The sequence below is a fragment of the Prionailurus bengalensis genome, chromosome B3 (genome assembly GCF_016509475.1).
Source record: "Prionailurus bengalensis isolate Pbe53 chromosome B3, Fcat_Pben_1.1_paternal_pri, whole genome shotgun sequence".
Taxonomy (NCBI): domain Eukaryota; kingdom Metazoa; phylum Chordata; class Mammalia; order Carnivora; family Felidae; genus Prionailurus; species Prionailurus bengalensis.
Window position 1 is genome coordinate 142,860,752 of NC_057355.1, and position 22,395 is coordinate 142,883,146.

Sequence of the window (22,395 nt, forward strand, 5' to 3'; positions counted from 1 at the left end):
CTGGGGCTGTCCCTAGTCCGTCGGCGGCGTGACCTTGAATGCTCTGGGGATTTGGTTTCCCGGGTGCAGTCGTGCGGTGGTCCCAGCCCGGCAGAAATCCGCGGTGGGGTCCCCACAACACCGACGAGATGGCCACGGCCCCGATATTCCTTATGTTTCCCCTCTTTTCCTTCTCACAGTAGCTACCCTGCCAGGAGCTGGGTGTGTCAGCAAGTCCTACGTCAGGAACTTTCTGGTTTTAAATAAGTGCTTTCAATCATCCGTGAGAAGAGCAAACCTTTGCGTGTGTAGACGTGGCCATTCACATCCCGACCAAGCACGTTTCCTGCCGCAGACACCTGCTCTCATAAACAGCTCAGTTGTGGCGGCAAAGTGGGGGCCACAATCTCTTACACCTGGTTTTAGACGTTCTCACGTACATTTGTCCCTCTCTGCAGTTGCGTGGTTTTGTTTCTCTCGTTAGCGAGAATCACCGGCACAGCGTCAGTGTGACCGGCCTGTGCTGCCACCGGTGAGCTGGGGGGTCTTTCATGAATGAGGTTAAGCACCGGCCACACCAGCCTCCCTCTAAACCCTGTTTCTGTTTTGTCTCCGCAGCAAACCCAAGGAGCCCGTCTTCAGCGCAGGTAAGTCCCGTTCAACTTTTGTGCGCGTGCCCCTCGGTCCCCTCAGGACTTGGGGGACGCACGCGGAGCGGTTCCGGGGGCCACTTGTCACATGCGGAGTCTGCGTGGCGGGGCTGACAGGCTGAGGCCCAGGAAGCCCGTGCCCACGGGTCGGGGCTCAGATCCCAGGCACGGCCCGTAACTTGGTCGCAAAGACTAGACCCTTTCCCTTATCCCCTTGAAGACCGATTCAAGATGCGTCAACAAGGAGGAAGAGTGAGACGCCACCACACGTGTGAAAGCCGAACTTCTAGGTTGAAGATCGTGTGTGGCCTTTCTTGTTCCTCCCTCTCCCCTGGGGCTCCCGAGGCAACACCTCTGCTAGGAAAGCTCTCTGATGCGTTAAGTGATCACTTTGTCCAAAAGGAGCTTTTTTTTTTTTTTTTTTTACTCTCTCTTTCTGCCTTCAGTCTCCTAAACTGCAGACTAATAGTTCATGATGTACCTTTCCATATACCTTTTCTTTTTTCTTTTTGGTAACCCATTTTGTAATAAGGTAGATGCTATTGTTAGGATATTAACCTTCTTCAAAAGCGCATCGAAAATGCAAAATCGTTGACGGGTATGTCACCCGTTAAACAAACCCGTCTCATTTTAACTTCGGGTTTTCCCCCCTTCGATTCGGAACTGGAACTGATGTAAAAGTCAGCCCCCCGTAGGTAGCGGCATGTGCTTTATTTAGGATTCGTTTCCTGTTCGGGAAGCATGAAATCACGCGCTGAAAACTATAATCGCCCTACGCCTGTGGAGCCAGGTCCTGAGCCCCCCACAGGCTCCTCTGCAGGGGCGGGGGGCCACCCCCCCCCAAGAGCTAGCTGCCCCAGGTCCCTCCTGCAGTTCTCGCTATCTCTTCATCTAGCGCTTCTGTCCCTGTCTCCGAAATCACAAGGGAAACGCCGGGTGATACACTGCAAAGGTAGGCGGCATTTCTGGAATCTCACAGCTCTCTCAACAAAGCTGCTACCCAGGCTGCAGAACCCTTTTCCGTACGGCCAAGCAGATACTCTCCTCGTACGAAAACGTGTCCATCACACAAGCCACTGCACCTGAAGTTAAACAGCAGTCCTGCGCCTTTACTTGGATGGGTTTTGATAAGTAGCTGTACATTCGATCTGGCTTGGTTACCAGCTGGTTTTGCAGGAACTCTGAAGGATTCGTAGAAACCCTAAGAGAGCTATAGGGCGGCCCTGGATGTCCCGCTGCGGCTGGCCTCTCGCTCCGCACCTTCCGGTGGGCGGCTGCGTGCCGTGGTCCTAACCTGCCTGGAAAATTCCATTGCCTTCCCTGGCTGTGTTTCGATCTTAGACATAGAATGCCCAAATTGCCAGGGCAAAGCAATGCCAAGGCAAAATTCAGGGCTTTTGGGGGGGCCTCGTTCAGTGGTTTAGCATCGTGCGATAAGTAAGCCTCGGTCCCGAGGATTTAACCAGCACGCGGCTACGGTGCGGTCAGTGTTTCACACACACTGATTATTACAGCCACGGAGGGCTCTGCCGTGCTGCGGAGATGGCGTCATAGCCTCTTTGTTACCCATCCACGTTCTGTGCCTCCTCGCGTACAAAGACAGTTGAGGGAACCGCTTGTCCTCAGCTCTGTGCTTTGCTGGCATCCGCTTTCTTCTCCCTTCTGTCCTCTGCCGGGCGCTCCTAGGTCCTGCCGGTGTGGCGGCCACACCGTCCGATGAGCCCAGATTAGGGGGAGGGACTAAAGAAGAGAAGAGGTTTGGGGCGAGGGGAGGAGCAGGGGCCTGGAGCTGGGTAGATGTGTAGGGCGGTGGAGACACTTCCGGCCAGACAGGAGGGTCCAGGTGGGGCGCTCGAGGCCGGTGCGGCCACTTAGGGGAGAGCAGGCAGGATGCTAGACGTTTGGATCCAGCAGGTAAGAGGGCGGGCAAAGGACAGTGCGTGGAGGAAGGACTTGGTGGAATCCACTTGGGGCCTCGACGGGTTTGGCTGCAGAATATAAAATGCCCGGGGAGGGGCAGTGACAAGACAGCCTCAGGTACCAGGACCTCTGCTCGGCTGGTCCCGGCGGATCTGGGGAGGACGGACCCTGTGGTGGCATCCTCATGGAGCGCCCACGGAACAGAGCGCCTGGCACGCCGTCTGCAGGCTGAGCGTGTATTGCCCCTTACTTAAAAGTCAGACTTAATATGTGGCGTGAAGAATGCATCACACGCATGTGAGGCCTGACATGCACGTGTGCACTAACATAAAGCTGGGACGGCCTCTTAGTGTGCGGGGGGGGCTCGCATGCGGCATTTGAGGGTCCTTAGGAGCAAGATTTACAAAAGTAACTTGTAAATGTGGTGCTCACGGCACCACAGTTATTTCGTGACTTTTCCTCACCGATGTCCCCTCCGCCGGTGTTTCTTCTCTCGAGTTAATGTGCCGCTATGGCTGGAGCGACCCAGTTTAAATGCCGTGGAGGCCTGGTCCTGGGATCGGCAGTGAGTTCTAACCGAATTCGTCAGGAACTCACAGGACATTTTCCTTGGTCTTACTATATCCTGAAAGCGAGCAGAAACCCCCACCTTGTTTCTTTTTTAAAACTGCACGTGTCCCAGGTTGATGTATTACTGGGTTTTACTTTTGCCCCCGTAATGACTTCTTGAGACGTCAGAAGTTATTTTATTATAAAAATGCTTGTTCTAGAAGCTTCTGTTTCTCAGCATCTCCCCCTAATGGGTCTTTAGTCCTTCCGTTTTCTTTCAAGCTTATCTTTGAGCATTTTCCTTCTTGTGTGTACCCCAGCATGCACTCTTGCTGATTTTGTGTTCTTTATACTCGAAAAATGTGTCCAGCGGATAAGATACATAAAGGTGTATTTTTACATTGCGATATAACAAAACGATCTAAGTGTCGAAAGATGCCTTATGAATTTCGCTACTGGAATTGTATATACATGGAAATCACTGACAACTCTAAGTGGATTTTTTTGCATTGGTTGTAATTTTGCGAGGTGGCATTTCCCTCCCCCCCCCCCCCCCCCCCCGATGGCGAAGACAAGTGTAAGCACTGAGTCTCTTGTGGAAAAACAATGGAATCTAGCTCTTCCCTGTCTATTACAATTTCTCACGTAGTTCACGTACTTGAGGAAGCAGCACGTCCAGCGTAAACAGGGTGAAAACTTTTTGGTTTTCAGTGGTGCGACTTCAGGTTTCCGTTATTCCCCCCCCCCCAACCCCACCCCCAACACGTTAATTAGAAATCACGTGAAGAGTAGCTAGACCCTTTCCTGGGACATAAAGAGGAGAGAGAAAATAGACATTTGTTTTCAGATCCACCGGGCCCAGAGGCGTCTCAACTGATGTCTTTGTTCTTGTCGTAGAAGAAGGATACGTCAAAATGTTTCTTCGCGGCCGCCCTGTTACCATGTACCTGCCCAGAGGTCAAGTGGACTCTTATAATTTGGAAGCAAAGGTAGAGCTTCCCACCAAGAGACTGAAACTGGAATGGGTGTATCCTTTATTCACCGATGAGGCCAAATAGTCTATCCACACTGAAATTTTTTTTTTTTTTTTTTGATTTAACAAAATGGGCCATGTGTGAGAACCCCGTACGGTGTCCTTGCAAATAGGCTCCATGAGTGCTGCTGGCTAGGGGGACACTGACCCATCATTCCCGAATGAAAGATGGGGGTTCTTGCTCAAATACGTATGCATTTATTTCCCGACAAGAAAATGTTAAGGTTCATAGGATTGGCTGGATGGTTGGGGTTTTGTTTGTTCGTTCGTTTTTAAAGAGCCATGAGAAGACGCGTCACTTTCTGGCTTGAATTTTAATCTTTCCAACAGAAAAAAGGTAGTTAAAAACTGGGCTGGTTGCCTGGGTGGCTCAGTCAGTTGAGCGTCTTGACTCTTGATTTCAGCTCAGGTCACGATCTGACAGCTTGTGAGTTCCACGCTGACAGCGACGAGTCTGTTTGGGATTGATATTCTCTCTCTCTCTCTCTCTCTCTCTCTCTCTCTCTCTCCCTCTCTCTCCCTCTCTCTCCCTCTCTCTCCCTCTCCCCCCCCCCTTCTCACTCATGCTTTCTCTCTCCCTCTCAAAATAAATAAATAAACTTTATAAAAATAAAGGTAGTTAAACACTAAGAGAAAAGCAAGCTGAATGAAAATAATCACAAATGCGTAGAGTTTAGGATTCTAATGAGATTGAAAGCTGGTTATTTGTAACACTAGTTGGCCCCTGCTTAGTGAGCTCTGCAGGGGCACACGGAAACAGCATGGAAACTCAAGAAGATACTGAACTTGCAAACTTATGAAAATGAGAATGTCAGAAATTGAACTAAACCGTGCTGGCAGGAGGTTTTTGAACCCGAAGAGTGATACACTGGAAGGAAGGACAGGCATTCCCCCCTGAAACCAGGCGGGGGCCTGGCCAGCCCTGGGAACCTAACAGCAAGGTCAACACTAATTAAAGCAGTAACATCAGACTGGGAATAATACCCCAGTCCTGAAGGAAGGGAGTAGATACAGGCATAAAGGAAATCCGCATGTGGCATAGATAGAACGCTACTTTAAGAAAAAGAAACAGCCTCCCCCACCCAAATGTAAATCTCAGAAATGAGTCAGCCCTATGACTGACATTCTTGAGATCCAGCTGCTGGAGCCTTCATACTATGAGATTTAGAAAAGTGAATGAGCTTCCAGAGAGAAAAACCTGAAAGACAAAGAAATCGAGCCTATGAAAAGGGGTGAATGAAGCGTTGGGTTTTTTTTTTTTAACTTTTACTTTAGTTTTACTTATTTATTTTATTTTATTTTATTTATCTTACTCTAAAGGAATTCTGCAGAGGCCACCTTCCAGTCCATGCAGATTTTAAGACAAAGAACAAAAATCCTCTCTTTGCCCTCAAACAAATTTCTATTGAGTACCTGTTTAATGCCAAGCCCCGAATATAAATTCTGAGAAGTTGGTTTGTTTTTTTTTTAACTTTTTTAAAATATTTTTTTAGGTTTACTACTTTGAGAGAGAGAGAACACGAGAGGGGTAGGGGCAGAGAGAGAGGGAGAGAGGGAATCCCAAGTGGGACTAGAACTCACAAACCGTGAGATCATGACCTGAGCTGAAATCAAGAGTCAGACAGACACTCAACCGAGTCAGCCACCCAGGTGCCCCTAAGAAGTTGGTTCAAACTGATGCCGTTGTAATCAGTTGGAAGAATTACTATTTGAAGGGATGGTATCATATTCTTTGGGGATTTTCTAGAATTCTCATCTGTACCTAAGTTTCTCTCCCAAAATATCTTCTTTATATTTTCAGATTCAGATGTCCTAAGCATTCACTAGGACATCTGTTTTGGCACATATAATTAAAGTGATTCTTCTTTAAGTCCATAATGGTTTAAATTTTGGGGTAAATCACGGCTGGAAAACATTATTCGAAGCATATTTTTTTTTCAGCCTACTCTCTGTTCATATTTTAAAAGATGTGAAACAGTGGAATTTACTTCAAATAAATAAATGGTACTTTTGTTAGATTATTTTTTCACATTCAAATTCAAGTGAAGTTTTGCTCTCAAAATAGTTTTCAAGGTTTGGAAGTGTACATTCCAAAATCCTAACTGAGGTAATTATTCCCAAGAAGCTGGGGATGTTGGGGCAAGGAGGAGCTACATTTTTCACCTTTTACGTAGGTATGTGGGAGTGTCTTTTGCACCTTTTACAAGTACTTTCATAACATAAAAAAACTTTTTAAGTAAAAGATTTAGCTCCTGGATTACAATAAAAATAAAATTCACTCAATAAGGTATATACAAATCAATTACCAGTATCTTAAAATTTATTTATCTTTTTTTTTTTAAGGCTTATTCATTTTTCAGAGGCAGTGGGAGAGGGGCAGGGAGAGAGGGAGACACAGAGTCCGAAGCAGGCTCCAGGCTCCGAGCTGTCAGCACAGAGCCCGACGCGGGGTTCGAACCCACGAACCGTGAGATCATGACCTGAGCCGAAGTCGGCCGCTTCACCGACTGAGCCACCCAGGCGCCCCACAGTTTAAAGTTACTTAAATGAGAGAAATTGATGGTATTAGTCTTAGGGAATTTTATTGCCCATTCCTGTTGAATAAAGCTGATGTCTTGTCGGGTCGTAAAGGAAATCAGGTTTATCTTGACGTACACAAAGCTATGGGTACCGGGGTCGCGACTGTCGTAACAACCTGTACTTGCTTCCAACGGGGGAGACGGTGTACTTCATCGCCTCCGTGGTGGTGCTGTACAACGTCGAGGAACAGCTCCAGAGGCACTACGCCGGCCACAACGACGATGTGAAGTGGTGAGTCCTCACCCCTGTAGAAATAGCGTCAGCGGAAAGACGTCGGGGCTGGGATGTAACTAAAGAGAGGAGAAGAGCTCTGGGGAAATAAGATCTTTTGGAAAAGCTCTTTATGTTCCACGTTGTCTGTACCCGGTGGTCTGCTAGCTACGCATCTCTCTAAGACACTACAGACTAGTTTTTTTGTCCTTATAACACATCCGCGTAACCAACCGTGTCACCCGAACAAATAGTTCTCATAGACCCCTGTTTGGAGTCCTTCTTAACACAAATAGATTCTAATGTGGGACTTCATATAAAAAAAAATCTACTACTTAACACTAGTAGATTCTAATGTGGGACTTCATATAAAAAAAATTTTTTTTAATGTTTATTTTGGGGAGAGAGAGAGAGAAAAACAGAGCACAAGCAGGGGAGGGGCAGAGAGAGAGGGAGACCCAGAATCTGAAACAGGCTCCAGGCTCCGAGCTGTCAGCACAGAGCCCGATGTGGGGCTCGAACTCACAAATGGTGAGATGACCTGAGCCGGAGTCGGACGCTCAACCGACTGAGCCACCCAGGCATTTTATTTAATAAAAGTAAAAATACCCATGTTTATTTCTGGCCTTGCTGTAATTCATTCATTTTAATTGATTCATAATCCTCTTACAGCTTTTGGAAGGATGGGTGATAAAGCAGGTGGGCTTACCTATTTCTATTTGTCCTAGATCCCTGATCAATTGTAAAACTCCTGTTGGTAAAAGATGATATTTTGGGGGCGCCTGGGTGGCTCGGTCAGTTGAGCGTCCGACTTCAGCTCAGGTCGTGATCTCGCAGCTCGTGGGTTAGAGCCTCGCATCAGGCTCTGTGCTGACAGCTCAGCGCCTGGAATCTGCTTCCGATCTGTGTCTCCCTCTCTTCTGCCCCTTCCCCTGATCTCTCTCTCTCTCTCTCAAAAAAATAAATAAACGTTAAAAAAAACCTTTTTTAAAGGTATTTTTGCTGTTTAACATACTTAATCAAGATTGTTGTAGAGTTGGTATTTTCCAAGCAAAGGCTGCTTTTTCCTTGCGTTTGGAAATTCTCGAGACAGAAGGGCTGGATGAAAGAGGCACTAACTGCCCAAGGTCATTGGGGTGCGCAGAGACTCTCTGGTGACTCTGTAAGAGGTCAGGTACCGTATAGTTCTTACATTTAAAGTTTTGACTAGGCTCTATGTGGCCAAGAGAAAAGTAAAGCGTACTTTTAAAGCGTGGATGTTTTATCAATACCCTCTTTTTAGCCTAGCAGTTCACCCCGACAGGATCACGATAGCAACGGGACAAGTCGCTGGTACATCTAAGGATGGAAAAGTGAGTTGCATTATCTTTCATGTTTTTATAACGAACCGTTAACTCCGTATAATCTGGAAACCTTGCGCTGATGACTAAGCCTGCCTAGGTATAAAGTAGCTGAATGCTTCTTAACCCTTCATTAGAATTTTTTTATCGCAGATTTTCTTACAGTGACCTTAAAACCCCCTCGAACTCACCTTAATTTCAGCCAGTTTTTAAACAGCCTTGGTCTTGCCTAAGAATTCAGCGATTCTTAGGATATTTCTTTACACACGTGACGAACACGAACGTAGTAAGTACACATTTAATAAGTAAAAGTCATACTGAATAGCATTTGGATATGGGGCATTTTGCCTCTTCAGCAGACTTCAGGCACCCTCCGCCTAAGTGCCCCGAATTCCTGACGTCACCCCGGAGCGCGAGTCTGCACGTGACCCTCAAAGGCTGCCAGAGAGTTTGGGCACAAGTTTTATAAGCACCTCAGCAAGACTTCGCCTGGAATTTTAAGGAATCAGGAGGGAACTAGTGGGCTCTAACAAATAGAGCACAGTGCGAAACTGGCTTCCAGTTCCTTCTAGGCCGCAGTCTGTGGTCGCTGCCATGTCTTAACCGACACGCCCTGTAGCTTTTTTGATCTCTACTTGCACAGTGTATGAAAGGAACCTAATGACACGGAGTATTTCCATTTTTACCAGCGTGTGTTCTTCCAGAAAGCACGGATGCTGGCTGCCAATTTTCAGAAAATATTCTAATGACGTCGTAACTTTTCAGAAAATATTTTAATAACGTCGTATTTTAAATATTAACTTTATGCTATTTCCCATGAAAATTCTGCACTTAAAAAGAAGTCACAGGAACAGTGGAAATCAGTTTACTATTCCATAAGTGCACATAAATGGCCCAGGGCCTTCGTCCTTTTTTAAAATGTTAAGCGGCTTTTTAAAGTCTTCTACATGAGTAGCAAAGCATTTGCTCTTCCCTCTAGTGGATTCATAGTGTATTTCAGTCTCTGGCCTTGACATTGAATCCGAACTTTAGAGCCGGGGAAAACGTGATAGGCATCTGAGCCCGCCCTTCAGTGCACGTGCCGGGCAATGCCAACAGTCCAGGTGAACTGTCTGCAGACGCCCAGCTCCTCAGACCAAGTCAAGGCTAGAGCCTGGCCTACTGCCTCAGCCCACTCTGTCCACTAACTAGGTATAATGCCAGTCCTTTTCCCGATTAATCTGTTCAGGGCTCTAAGGAGAAAAATTAGTATCATTCACGTTGGAGCACAATCGAGAGCGTTTGCAACTAATCGTGACAATTCTAAATGTCATCCGCGCGCGATCGTGATCGATTGCCTGTTTTGCTCCCGTGAGGCCCGAGAACGCTAAACTGTCAACACTCTTGGGTGGTGACCGTCTTGCTGAATTTAGACTAACTTATACCTTAGTGATAATACAGACTTAAAGGAATACGAGGCTCCAGGTTCCTCGTCATTTTTCACTTTTAAAACTCAGATGCATCTAGGCGTACCAGTCAGAATATCAGCTCCTGTGGTACAGTTATGAAGACTTGGCTATTCCAAACTTAAAACCTGGTGGGCCTCCCCTAAAGTCACGTTGGCCACAGGGGCCCTGATCTCCTGAAGCCACTTGGGAATGTTTCATTTATGTTAAAAGGCAGAGCCTTCAAATGCAGAAAAAGACTTTTTGTTTGGACAGAATTGAAGTAATCCTGCAGCTTCGAGGTAAAGATGAATCTATGACCATCACGATGGGCGACTCTGTATTTCCTTCCAAACAGCAATTGCCCCCACACGTGCGCATCTGGGATTCTGTGACGCTGAACACACTGCATGTCATTGGAGTTGGGTTTTTTGACCGAGCCGTTACCTGTATCGCGTTCTCAAAATCTGTAAGTATGGGCCCTGGGGGTACTGGTGTCCTCGTCCCCAGGGGGGAGAGACTCAGCTCAAGGTTGAAGAGGGAGGAGGTCCTCCGTAGCCGCCTGGGTGCGTGCACAGATTTGCGTGATGAAACTGTCCCGCGTCCCAGGTCCCCTCATTCAGAGGTCACACACACCCCCTCGGGGCGCACACGTGATGGGCAGAGGCCCTGCAACACCGGCTGCATGTTCCTTGAGGCACTTTTGCCGGCTCTGGCCTTGGATTTCACCTGCCCCTTGGTAGGCGGCCCCAGTGTGCCTCCGTCATTCCCACACGGGCTGCCTGTCCCTAAGCAGGAGTTGGAGGGGACTCATGGTCTCCCAGGCCCCTCGGGATGTGCCCATGCGACAGATCCACCCTATAAGCCGCCGTTTCAGAAACTTAACATTCACACACACGTGCACGTGCTCACATCAGAGCACCACCAGCCTCAGCCCCAGAGGCTTTGCTCCCGCACAGCCTCCCAGCCTATGTTTGTCACACCCGTGTGCTGTGTGTGCCGTGGGCACCGGCTCCTCCAGGAGGGGGTCCTGCAGCCCCTTCACAGGCTGGTCTTAATAGAACTGATGAGGCAGGGCCACCCCCGACCCCTCTCTGCCGCTCCTGTCCCTCCATCACCCCACATCCCCCTGCCCTCCCCTGGGGACCAGGGAAGCAGGTCCCCAAAGTGGTGCATCCATATTCTTTGGCCAAAATGGACTCCTTATTAAAAATAAAAGTAATGTTGATCTTTAATGACTTTTAACCTCTTTTATTCTCAAATGTAGTCTTCCTGTGAATGCCTTTTCTCTTCCAGAATGGAGGAAGCAATCTCTGTGCCGTGGATGACTCCAACGAGCACGTACTGTCCGTGTGGGACTGGCAGAAAGGAGAACGGCTGGCCGACGCAAAGGTCTCTCTCCAAGTCTCGTGCTGGGCTGTGTTATAATTTCCCATTTTGGAGCCTTCTCCTTCCAGCCGCCTCCCGGGTCCCTTTCCTGCTTCTGAGTGGGCCAGTGGGCTCCCCATTCCCGACGCGGTCCCCAGGCGTGACGCGTGACCTGAGATTCCCTGACCCCCCGGCCACCTCCCCTCCCAGGGTGCCGTTCCCGAGCCCTGGTGGGGTTTCTTCCTCTCGTCATGATATCTGTGAGGTTGTTTTCTTCCTCATTTGACAGCCCCTACCCTTTTAATCCACTCCATCGTTTGCTGTTCTCTGCTGCTTCGTTTCATTCAGCAAACGTGCCCTTTCTTATTGTTGAAGGGGGCACTGCACATGTGATAAGTGAGACGTGCCCACTGCCCAGCCGGGGAGGGGACAGGTCAGAAGCAGCTGAGGGCTGAGGGGCAGGGCAGCACAGCCGGCACGGGGCTTGTCCAAAGCTGAGTAGCCTCAGGAAAGGCGAGCCAGATCCCAGGCCCTCCCAGTGCGACTCTTCCTGTGGGGTGTGCTGGGGCTTCCCTTTATGGTCCCTTTTTTGAAGCTTTCTTATGTTTTCCTCCCATTCAAATCATGAACGAATCCCAGTTTTTGCAGAACTGACTTTGGATTTCTCATCCTGTCATCCATTAACCTTAGATCACCTTCCTTCCCTAACATTAGGATTACCATCAGATCACCGTACCTTTCTCTCTTGCGTGTCTGGGATGTGGGGGGTCTGTATTCTAATCCGGCACCTTTCCTAACACCTGTTTTCATGCTAGAGGCACGCCTTCTCATATTCTGGTCAAGTGTTTCAGTTCTGGCTATGTTGCTGGGTTGGAAGTAAACAGAGGCAAGTTATTACCCAGGTTTAAGAGCATATAACTGAATTTCAAGCAGAAGAAACAGTCAGGGTCAGCCAACAAAGATACACGTTCTGGAAATCAAGGTGACAGGGTCGGAGTTGATAAAGTGGCACCAAGAAAGCCAGATATCCAACCCTAGAACCCCAGCTTGGTCACGAGACCACCAGCAGAATGCTAGGAATTAAACCAGGAAGGAATCCCAGGGAAAAACAGGGCAGCCACAGTCAGCCAAGAGTGATAGAGCTGTATGTAATCCAGATTCCTGGGCCCCTCCCAGAGATTCCAGTCACTAGATGGGGATGAGGCCTGACATCTGCATTTTAACACGCATCAGGCGATTCTGTTGTTCGGCCACGGCTGGGAATCTGAGACGGGACGATGAGAGCAGATTCTTGTGGTTTTTGAGTCTCCACCCACCCCTAACCCAGCCCTTCAGCAAAAGTGTGCTGTGTGCCAGCTCTATGTGAGGTCCTGTGGGGGGCCCTGCACAGGCAGAGGACCTGTGGTCCCCGTCCTCGGGGCTACTGTCCAGTGGGGGAGACAGACAAGGAGAAGTTAAGGCATGCAGCAAACATACACTGAGTGTTCACGGAAGATGAGTTCAAGGGGGAGAAAAATCAAAAGGCGTAATGCTTAACCTGAATGAGTTATTTATTTGTGGTTCCCATGTTATTTATTTTCTTGAGTGTCCTAAGAGATTTGAGACATTTGATTCTCCTGTTTTGCTCAAAGTGTTCTAACGAAGCTGTATTTGCTGCGGATTTCCACCCCACGGACACGAATATAATAGTTACTTGTGGAAAATCACATCTCTACTTTTGGACCTTAGAAGGAAACTCCCTTATTAAGAAGCAAGGACTGTTCGAGGTAACATCAAGTCACAGTTGTTTTATTCTTCCCTGAGCGGTGCGTGTGATCAGCTCGCTTCTAAGGGAGCTTAGAATTTGTTTTAATTGGCAAATGTGCAAGTGTCTCTGGGGGAGGTAGCAATAACGACTATTCCCGCGGATTCCTAACAGAATTGGGGAGCTCCCTGTGTCTCTGTTGGTAACGTTGGTCATGCCAAGAAGGAAAGATGGACCAACACAGGGAGCAGCTCAGGGAAGGATGCCCTGGGGGCAGGGCAACCCCCTCCCGCCACAGGGTGGTTGCAAAGAACCACCAAGAAGACGCTCAGGCCTTGTCAGTACCAGGGACAGCGCCTCCTTCCCTATGGGGCCTTTCCCTGCACGGAGTTGGGACCGCGTTATTCTGGTGCCAGGGCCCTGTTCCTAAAGCTCTAGTCATGACAGCCCGGCCCGCCCCCCAGCCCTTCCAGCCCCCTCCTCTGCTCCAACTGTCTGCAGCTTTATAATTACCAGAAATGTCTCTATTTTAGAGCAGGTAACCTCACGGCCTAAGTTATGTAACGGGGGATAAAAACGAAAGGCATATGGCGGAGTAGCAGAAGCTAACACTATGCGGCTTAGGAGTAGTGTGATTCTGGGTGTTATTCATACAAAGAAGGGGATGTCTTGACTAAATGTGTACATATATTTACAACATTTTGCAGAAGCAAGAAAAGCCAAAGTTTGTCCTCTGCGTGACTTTTTCTGAAAATGGCGACACCATTACTGGAGATTCAAGTGGCAACATCTTGGTGTGGGGAAAAGGTAACACGTGATTGTTCCCAGAGCACAAACTTCTAGGGGGATGTTATAAGAAGTCAAACGTGACTTCTCTAAGAACTGGCTATTAATATAATCGATAGGATTACGGTAAAATCCCAAGTTTTTTGGGTACATACATACATGCGTAACTTGAGACCTTAAGACTAGAACAGATGAAAACAAGAATAGTCACTTTCTATCATTACAGAAAGGTCTTTAAGCCCAGAATAGGTTGATGGAATAGCTTTATTAGGAGATTAGGAGATCTCTTAACAGAGTATAATGAAGAAGCTATCAACGACTATTTATTGAGCTGTAAAATAAATTTCTGGTCCGTGTGGCCTCTGGGAGACAGCTATTGAGAACCAATCACATGCAGGGCAGTGTGCTAAACACGGAAAGGAAAAACACACCATCCCTGCCCTTAAAGGACTTAGAGTTTGGGTTGGGGTGAAGGTGGAAAGAGACCCATGGATGTGATTTCAGACTAATGTGGCAACTTCTCTAGTATCCCTACTGTTGTGGGGGCAAGTCTTCACACATCGCTCCATTTCAGCCTTAGCACGATCCTGAGGGGTGAGCGGGAGCCCCATTACACAAAGGGGAAACTGAGGGGTCACTGAGTCACTCGTCAAGTGACACAGAGCACGTTAAACTCAAGTCCCTGTTTTCCGCCATGTGGAATCCCGCCATGCTCTCTCCGTCCTGTTCTTCCTTCTGGCATGTTCTCCTGAACTGTAAAGTAACCCAGGGCATGCTTTTCTGGTGCTTGGTGAGCTTCTAGAAATTGCGTCCCCTGGAGATTCGCACTGCAGAGGTGTCCTAACCAACAGGATCACGTTTTAAAACAAAAATGAGATGCGAGGGAGAGAGGCAAGTGTTTTGATAACGTACTGAGGATCGTTTTCTTGGTGTGTTTAGGTACAAATCGGATAAGCTATGCAGTTCAAGGGGCCCACGAGGGTGGCATTTTTGCACTTTGTATGTTAAGGGACGGCACACTGGTGTCGGGAGGAGGGAAAGACCGAAAGCTCATTTCTTGGAACGGAAACTATCAGAAACTTCGTAAAACTGAGGTAAGACAGCAAGCAGCAGTATCGAAATTCACTTTGAACCTAAAACTGCTATATTATTAACCAGTTTCCTTGTTCGTTTGAAATCTTTAGCTTATAGTTTTGAAAATGGTTTAGATAAAATTGTATTAAATGGGGTAACATTATAAACTTTTTTTAATGTTTATTTTTGAGAGAGAGAGAGACAGAGCATGAGCAGGGGAGGGGCAGAGAGAGAGAGGGAGACACAGAATCTGAAGCAGGTTGCAGCCTCTGTGCCCCGATGCGGGGCTCGAACTCCGGAACCGTGAGGTCATGACCTGAGCTGAAGTCAGACGCTTAACCGACTGAGCCACCCAGGCGCCCCAAATGGGGTAACATTATTTTAAAGTCATGGAGGCAGTTTAAGTGTAACAACTAAACTGGAATTAGGTTTATAAAAATTTAGGTTATAACGTGTTTGACATTTAGAATGTCTTATAATTGGATGGCCTCACTTTTTTCCTAGGGAATATTATCCATGTTACGATTTTTCATTAAGATCTTTCTTCGCTTTCCACTTTAATTTCTAGGTGTTACTTTGGAGACATTGTCACTAGTATTTACTGAGTATTTACTTTGTACTTGGCTGAGGGCCAACACGTTCTCTAAAGCTGTAACTCCTTTTAGTATCTACTTTACCTCCTCATTACGTGGCCAGCAGCCCTACACACCAGTAGGAGCCCCAGACAAGAAATGTAATATGACTTCCACACCCTCACGGAATTTTCTGTCTCAATGAGCTCCGGGAAATTATGAGCAGACAGACATTAAGGTCGGCATCATTCTGAAGGTTGATGATCTTTATCCCCAGAGTAGAATGGACACATTCTAGAACTTTTCCGATTTCTTTTTTTTTTTTTTTAATTTTTTTAATGTTTATTTTTGAGACAGAGAGAGACAGATTGTGAGCGGGGGAGGGGCAGAGAGAGCGAGGGAGACACAGAATCTGAAGCAGGTTCCAAGCTCCCAGCGGTCAGCACAGAGCCTGATGTGGGTCTTGAACCCACAGACTGTGCGATCGTGACCTGAGCCGAAGTCAGACACTTAACTGACTGAACCACCCAGTTAATTTTTTTTAATGACATAAAACATTTTTTCAAATGACATAAAATTCATACCACATAAAATTAGCCATTTTATTTTTAACGTTTTTTTAAATTTATTTTTTAATGTTTATTATTTTGAGAGAGACAGAGTACCAGCGGGGGAGGGGCAGAGAGCGAGGGAGACACAGAATCCGAAGCAGGCTCCAGGCTCTGAGCCGTCAGCACAGAGCCCGACACGGGGCTCGAACTCACGGACCGCGAGATTATGACCTGAGCTGAAGTCGGACCTTTAACCGACTGAGCCACCCAGGCGCCCCAAGAATTTGCCATTTTAAATTACAAATAAATTTTATGGCATGTTATTTTAGTCTTTGTTTTCCAAATTTTTACCTGCTACTGCTGTCCCAGTGCCACAGCAAGAAAAGAGTGAACTAACCAGTATTATTTATTTTTTAATCTTATCCAGAAAAAAAATGCTTCATTCTTTATTGTTTTTCTTTTAACAACCTACTCTTACTGATTCTTTTAAGGTACATGCGTGTTTGGAGTTTAAAAGTCAGATTGGGGGTTCTGATCATCCACTCAACAAATCTGGCCGTGAACCTTTCTCTCCATGTTACGTGTATGGGGGGCAGGGGGAGCTGTCATGATACACAAACAGACATTTTGAATGGCGGAGCCAACGTTTCATGACATCTTCAATCTTTTCTCCTCAACGCAGATTCCAGAACAGTTTGGTCCAATCCGGACGGTGGCCGAGGGGAAGGGGGATGTGATCTTGATAGGCACAACCAGAAACTTTGTTCTGCAAGGCACCTTGTCAGGGGACTTTGTACCCATCACTCAGGTACGTTCCGGCCCAGCGGGCCCGCCTCATTTTCCGTACTGTCAGAATATAACAAAGCGTCACGGGGAGGACGACATTCCTTTTTTCAGACCAACATGACCTTCCTCGGCACCAGCACTTGGGTTCCCGCCGTGACTTAGGTGGGGCAGGAAGGGAAGCCGGAGTGAAGTGTGCATTCGCCGTGGGTACCCTACCGCCAAGGCTCCCGAGCGTTGACTGGCTGTCTCGGTCCTTTGCAGGGTCACACTGATGAGCTCTGGGGACTGGCCATCCATGCCTCAAAACCTCAATTCTTGACCTGTGGGCATGACAGGCACGCCACTCTCTGGGACGCTGTTGGCCACCGGCCCGTCTGGGACAAAATAATAGAGGTAGACGTGCACGTTACATTCCATTTTTCTTACAACAGTTCATCTGGAACGTGTTCATTTATTATTTTTTTTTTTTGCGTGAAATTTTGATAGTGACGTAAAACTGTCCCAAAGTAAATGTCGCCAGGTTTACCTCCTTCGAATGGCACTGCTTTACTTGCCTCACGCGGTCTCGTCCATGTAATTCTGAAGCATGCTGCTGAATTTTTCAACAGCAAGTTAGCCTTCCGGAGTTGGGCTTTGGGGTCTCCTGACCTCAGAGTTCCTTAACTGGCTTCCGTGCTGAGAAACCCTTGTGACGAGCCCGCGTACCATTTACGGTGTACATTTTGAATGAGAGCGTATGCATACGACTTAATTTATCTCTACAATTTGAGTTTGATGATGACGCTTTAGGGTTTTTTTTGTTTTTTTTTTAACGTTTATTTATTCTTGAGACAGAGAGAGACAGAGCATGAACGGGGGAGGGGCAGAGAGAGAGGGAGACACAGAATGTGAAGCAGGCTCCGGGCTCTGAGCCGTCCGCACAGAGCCCGACGCGGGGCTCGAACTCACGGACCGTGAGATCGTGACCTGAGCCGAAGTCGGATGCTTAACCGACTGAGCCACCCAGGCGCCCAGTGCTTTAGTTTTAAGTCCGCAACTGTGTGATCTTTGCCAAAGGAACTCAGATTACATACCAGAGTGCCGAAATACCTTTACCCTACGTGGAACACAGCAGCGGCTACAGCTACTGAGCTCCAGGCGCCGTACGTGTATTATCCTTGATCCCGGCAGCAGCCGTGGGGGGTGGTGTCACTGAATTAGAAACTAAGGCTTTGAAAAGTCAACTAGCTTGCCGTGATCACTGCCTTCAGCAAGCAGCAGAGCCGGCTCGGTCTGATTCCCAAACCCGGGGTCTCCCGCCGCATGGTGGCTCAGTGAGATAAAGTACGTCCCGTGTGACCTGTGCCCTTGATGACATGGCCGGTCCAGGGACAGGGGCAGCCGCTCTGCAGACCCCACTCCTCCTTGTAACCGTCACAGAGGTCCCGGCTTTTCCTGGCATGCCGAATCGGCACTTCCGCCCTCTTGCCCCTTAGTTTCAGAGAAGGTCACCAAGGGTCGAGAGCTGGCCGTCACCGGTGGAGCTGAGCACGGAGGTGACAGGGCCAGCGCCACTCGGAGGAAAGAGTGGGTGCGGCCCAGCCGGCAGGAGGGGCTGAAGGAAGCGTTGTCCTGTGTTGCACCTGTCCCCTGGGGGGCCTTGGGGGGACAGGTGGGGAACACCCGAGGGGGCTGCACAGAGGTGACAATAACCTCCAGGCATGGCGGTGGCCATGGGGGTCCGGGAGGGCGGCCTCCCTAGCCCCACTGGAAGCAATACCAGGTGCCTCCTCCCCCTCCCCTGACTGTTCACCCCTCAGCCTGACATAGGGGAAGGGGCTCAGAACCAGACACCTAAAAGCTCTGTGCTGAAGTCCTACCGCCTTTGCCCACTGGCCGAGTGGGTTTGGACACACCCACCTCAGGGGCTTCCTCTCCAAAACGTCCGGAGCCTGAACGAATCACACGGTAAAGCTTCACCTGGCGGGGGTGTCTCTCCATGTATCGGTGGCGGCCCCAAGCTTGGTCACGGCTCCCGCTGTGGAAGAACCATTGCCACGACAGAATCAGTCCCTTAAGAGTTTCTGGTCTCTCATTCTCTGAGTGCATCCGATGGTTTCTAGTGCCTCTTTCTGTCTCCACTCCCGTGGGAGCTTCTTTCTTACGCTCACTGTGCTTCACGGCCTGTCACTGCAGTCCGTTCTAACCGAGCGATCTATAGAAAACACAGATTCGATCAAGTCACACTTTTCTTTTTTTGAAGATTTTACTATTTTTCAGCGACCTCTCCACCCAACGTGGAACTCTAACTTACGACCCTGAGATCGAGGGCCGCACGCTCCACCGACTGAGCCAGCCAGGCACCCCGATCATGTCCCTCTTTTCGTGGAAAGAAAAATAAGCACGTCACTGTGTTACTATTTTCCGGTGACCACAGCCCCTTAACGTGCTGGTGCAGCTTCCATCCTACCCGCCATCTGCACGCTTTCCCGTCCCACCGGGAACATTCCACGTTGTAAACGCCCTGACTCTCTACCTGCTGTTCCTCGAATATGCCCCCAAACTATGTTGCTTCTCCCTCTTCGATCACGCTCTTGTCCCTTTAACACCCGACCCAAGAAAATACCGGTTGGGGTGCCCGCCTCTACCTTCACCACCGATGATTCTCTACTGGACAACCTGGGGGATCTCTGCACCCGGAAGCCTCCGCCCAGCCTCCCCATCCAACTTCATCTACCTCGTTCCCTCCTGGGACTTGGCCACTTGCTTTTCCCTCTGCCATTGACCTCATTCTACCTTGTGTCAGAGTTAGTGACGAACACATTAGTGACAAACGCCAGATCCAAACCTGGACGTGCCTTACCCATCTTGAGACCCTTCCAGGGCTCCCGGCGGGCACTCGTCCAGTGTCCACTATGGGCACTGGGCACGCTGGCCACATTTCCAGGCAAATGAGGCGTACCATCAGCAGGCTTACCGTTCAGTGTGGGGGTCAACCGAGTCCTCCTCCAAGACTTGGAGGGAGAGCGTTTACCTGTTGGCCTGTCGTCTGATACCTGTAGGTCTGAAAAGATAAAAGACAGGGAGAGAACAGTTCTAGAGGGATACAAATTTCATATTATCGACGTGTGACCTTCGTCTAAGTAGGAAAGCGGTTTCCTCTCTTGGAGGGAAAGGAGACGTCTAGTTTAAATGGGACCACGTAGCCCTTTGGAAGAGCCGTGCGTGCGTGCGTGTGTGTGTGTGTGTGTGTGCACGCGTGTGAGTGTGCGTGTGTGTGTGTGTTTTCTGCAGTCGTGCTGTGTCTGGCCATCAATTTACACTTCCTTTAAAATATTTTAGGATCCAGCTCAGTCTTCTGGTTTTCATCCTTCAGGGTCTGTGGTTGCAGTTGGAACACTGACTGGGAGGTGAGTCCGCGTCAGCACAGCTCGTGCTCTCAGAGTGCATGGAAAAGAGGCCGCGGTCTGTGTTTCCCTGGGGACGGGCACGGCCTAGCTCTTGCTGTCTTCTCTCAGCTTCTAGCAACTGACCAAGGACTAAGTCACACCTCGAAAGTAACAGGACAGACAGGGGTCCTTTGCGTTTGGGACCGTGGGAGAGTCTGAGGAAAAGCTATGTACCCTTCTCCTAGAAAAGGCACCCCCCGCCCCCGCCCCCGCCATCCACACACACGCACGCGCTTCCCGACAGTTTTGGGGCTCCGTGGAGCTCCTCAGGCCCTGACCTGCAGGCCGTGGGAGGAACCCCCGCTCTGGAATCGGGCAAGAAAGCATTTCGAAGCGCTGGGAATTTACCAGTGCTTTCTCTTGCTGCCCTTTCAAAATTGTAGAAACTGCCCAGATCCTGAGCCTCAGATTCAGACTCAGATTCAGGCTAGCACTTTTGTACCAAGCGCCTCCAACATGCCAGGCCGTTGGTCTGCACCTGAATCCCCGCTTTGCCACTTGGCAGCAATGTGTCTCTGAGCCGGTGAAACAGCCTCTCCGAGTTGTTGCTTTTTTGTGAATTGTGACAGTATTATCTGCCTAGCCACACGGTGCTGATGACTGAAGGCGGTGTCTGGAGCACTTTATGGGCTTGCCTGGCAGGCGGGGTCGGTGGTTACGGTTATCGTTGATTTATATATTTTGGATTGCACTTTTAGACTCTGTGTCATAGTATATGTACTTATTGTGGTTTAACCCAAATATGTTTGGTGGTTTCCTACCATCCTCCCTCTCTGAAAAGCAAACCCCTTAGGCTCTGTTGTGATGACTACAGAGTGTGTATAAGGAAAGAGGAACCATTCATAAGTCACAGGTAGCCGTGTCTTAAGAGTTGGGCATTTCGTAGCCAACAGAATTCTTCATGAAAATGTTTGCATACACATATGCACAGACACACACACACACACACACACACTCACTCACTCACTCCTTCCTGTTAACTCTCCCGGGGCCAGTGGACGCTTCAGACTCACCAGGCTCTGATGAATGGCTGACAGCTGGTTATCACCAGACCTGCATGCTGACTATGGCAGCAGGACAGGGGATGGTGACGGTGTCAGGATGCCCAGAATCCCAGACGAGGTCCTGCGGGCGGAAGAGATGGTGCGCGGAACCTGCTCCCCCCCCCCCGCCCCGCCCCCAGATATGCCTCCCACATCTCTGGTCCAAGTGCCGGCCTTAGCTCTGGAGGGGACAGTTCACGGGGCTGCAGAGCAGCGCCTGGTCAGCCCCAGCCTCTCCACTTCTGACGTTCTGACCTCTGTTAACGTTAAACAGACGTTAATGGTGAATGGTTGTTGAGGACGCAAGGAATCAGAGTCGAGAAGCCAAACCCACAATCCAGGGGCCGGCCCGTCCCGTTGAGCGGTGGTGGTTGGGCCCAACTAGAAGGCAGGAAAACAGTAGCGCCGCGTGGCGGGCATGCCCGTGGAACGCACGCCACCGGGGGTCACGTCACCGAGGTTTGAAACTGCCACAGCCGGGCACCCACAGTCCTTTTCGCCCCTGAGAGCCCTGCGGTCCAAGTGACTGCCCCCGCCTGAGAACACACAGGCGGGAGAGTGTGGTCATTCCACAGCTCACACTTCCCGAGTACCGTGTCCTTGTCGGAGGAGACGAAGCTCGTCTGGACGCGTCGTAGTTTGCTACACGGCGCGCCCGGGCCCCCCTCCTCATCTTACAGTTAAGGACCCGGAGCCCAGACCAGTCCTGCCCTTCCTCCGCTCCCCCCACCTTGCCGTCACCCGGCCGGTGCACGCCAGTGTTCACGGACGTTCAGGCACCACGACGCTGTCCCAGCCCCAGCTCTGCACCCAGGCCGGGTCTCGGGCTAAACGCCCGTGCAGGCAGCCCCTCACTGCTCCCTCTGGCCAGGCCCACCTTCCCTGCCCAGGGCTTTCCGCCCTTTTACGTGTAAGTGACAAAACTCAGACACTGAGGACCTGACATTGGAACTGAATTGTTTCGAAGCGAAGCCAGCGTGCTGCTGCTTTCTTTAGGAAATGCTCGGGTGAAGGAACTTTCCTTTAAATAAAAGCTGGGAACAAGCATTCTTGTTGAGCAAAGAGTATTTTTCAGCAAGCCCTTAGAGTAATAGTTTTTAATAGTTACTATCGATTGTGATCGTCTTCCTTCATTGTCTCACCAGACAACTTATTGTGCTTTTTCTCATGTTTCCGACAGGTGGTTTGTGTTTGACACGGACACAAAAGACTTGGTCACCGTTCACACGGATGGAAATGAACAGCTCTCCGTAATGCGTTACTCCCCAGGTCAGCGTGCAGACCGCCCCGCTGTGCGGCTGCAAAAGATGTGTGAAATTCCGTGTAGATGTCTCTTAAGGAAAAACTCTCACCAGACT

The 22,395-nt window shown here is 49.2% G+C and overlaps 1 protein-coding gene across 3 annotated transcripts in view; it reads left to right on the plus strand.

The window, feature by feature from the left end:
• The window catches only part of EML1 (EMAP like 1), a 186,430-nt gene that overhangs the window by 148,477 nt on the left and 15,558 nt on the right, over positions 1-22,395 (plus strand). For 2 of the 3 annotated variants that reach the window (XM_043557008.1, XM_043557007.1), the window contains exons 5-18: positions 598-626; positions 1,525-1,581; positions 3,996-4,125; positions 6,793-6,942; positions 8,204-8,273; positions 10,044-10,154; positions 10,982-11,077; positions 12,685-12,819; positions 13,505-13,604; positions 14,523-14,677; positions 16,463-16,588; positions 16,828-16,959; positions 19,888-19,955; positions 22,218-22,306. In XM_043557008.1, coding sequence (XP_043412943.1) covers positions 598-626; positions 1,525-1,581; positions 3,996-4,125; positions 6,793-6,942; positions 8,204-8,273; positions 10,044-10,154; positions 10,982-11,077; positions 12,685-12,819; positions 13,505-13,604; positions 14,523-14,677; positions 16,463-16,588; positions 16,828-16,959; positions 19,888-19,955; positions 22,218-22,306 — 1,448 coding nt within the window. The remainder of the gene's footprint in view (positions 1-597; positions 627-1,524; positions 1,582-3,995; positions 4,126-6,792; positions 6,943-8,203; positions 8,274-10,043; positions 10,155-10,981; positions 11,078-12,684; positions 12,820-13,504; positions 13,605-14,522; positions 14,678-16,462; positions 16,589-16,827; positions 16,960-19,887; positions 19,956-22,217; positions 22,307-22,395) is intronic. The other variant, XM_043557009.1, reaches the window with a different exon arrangement.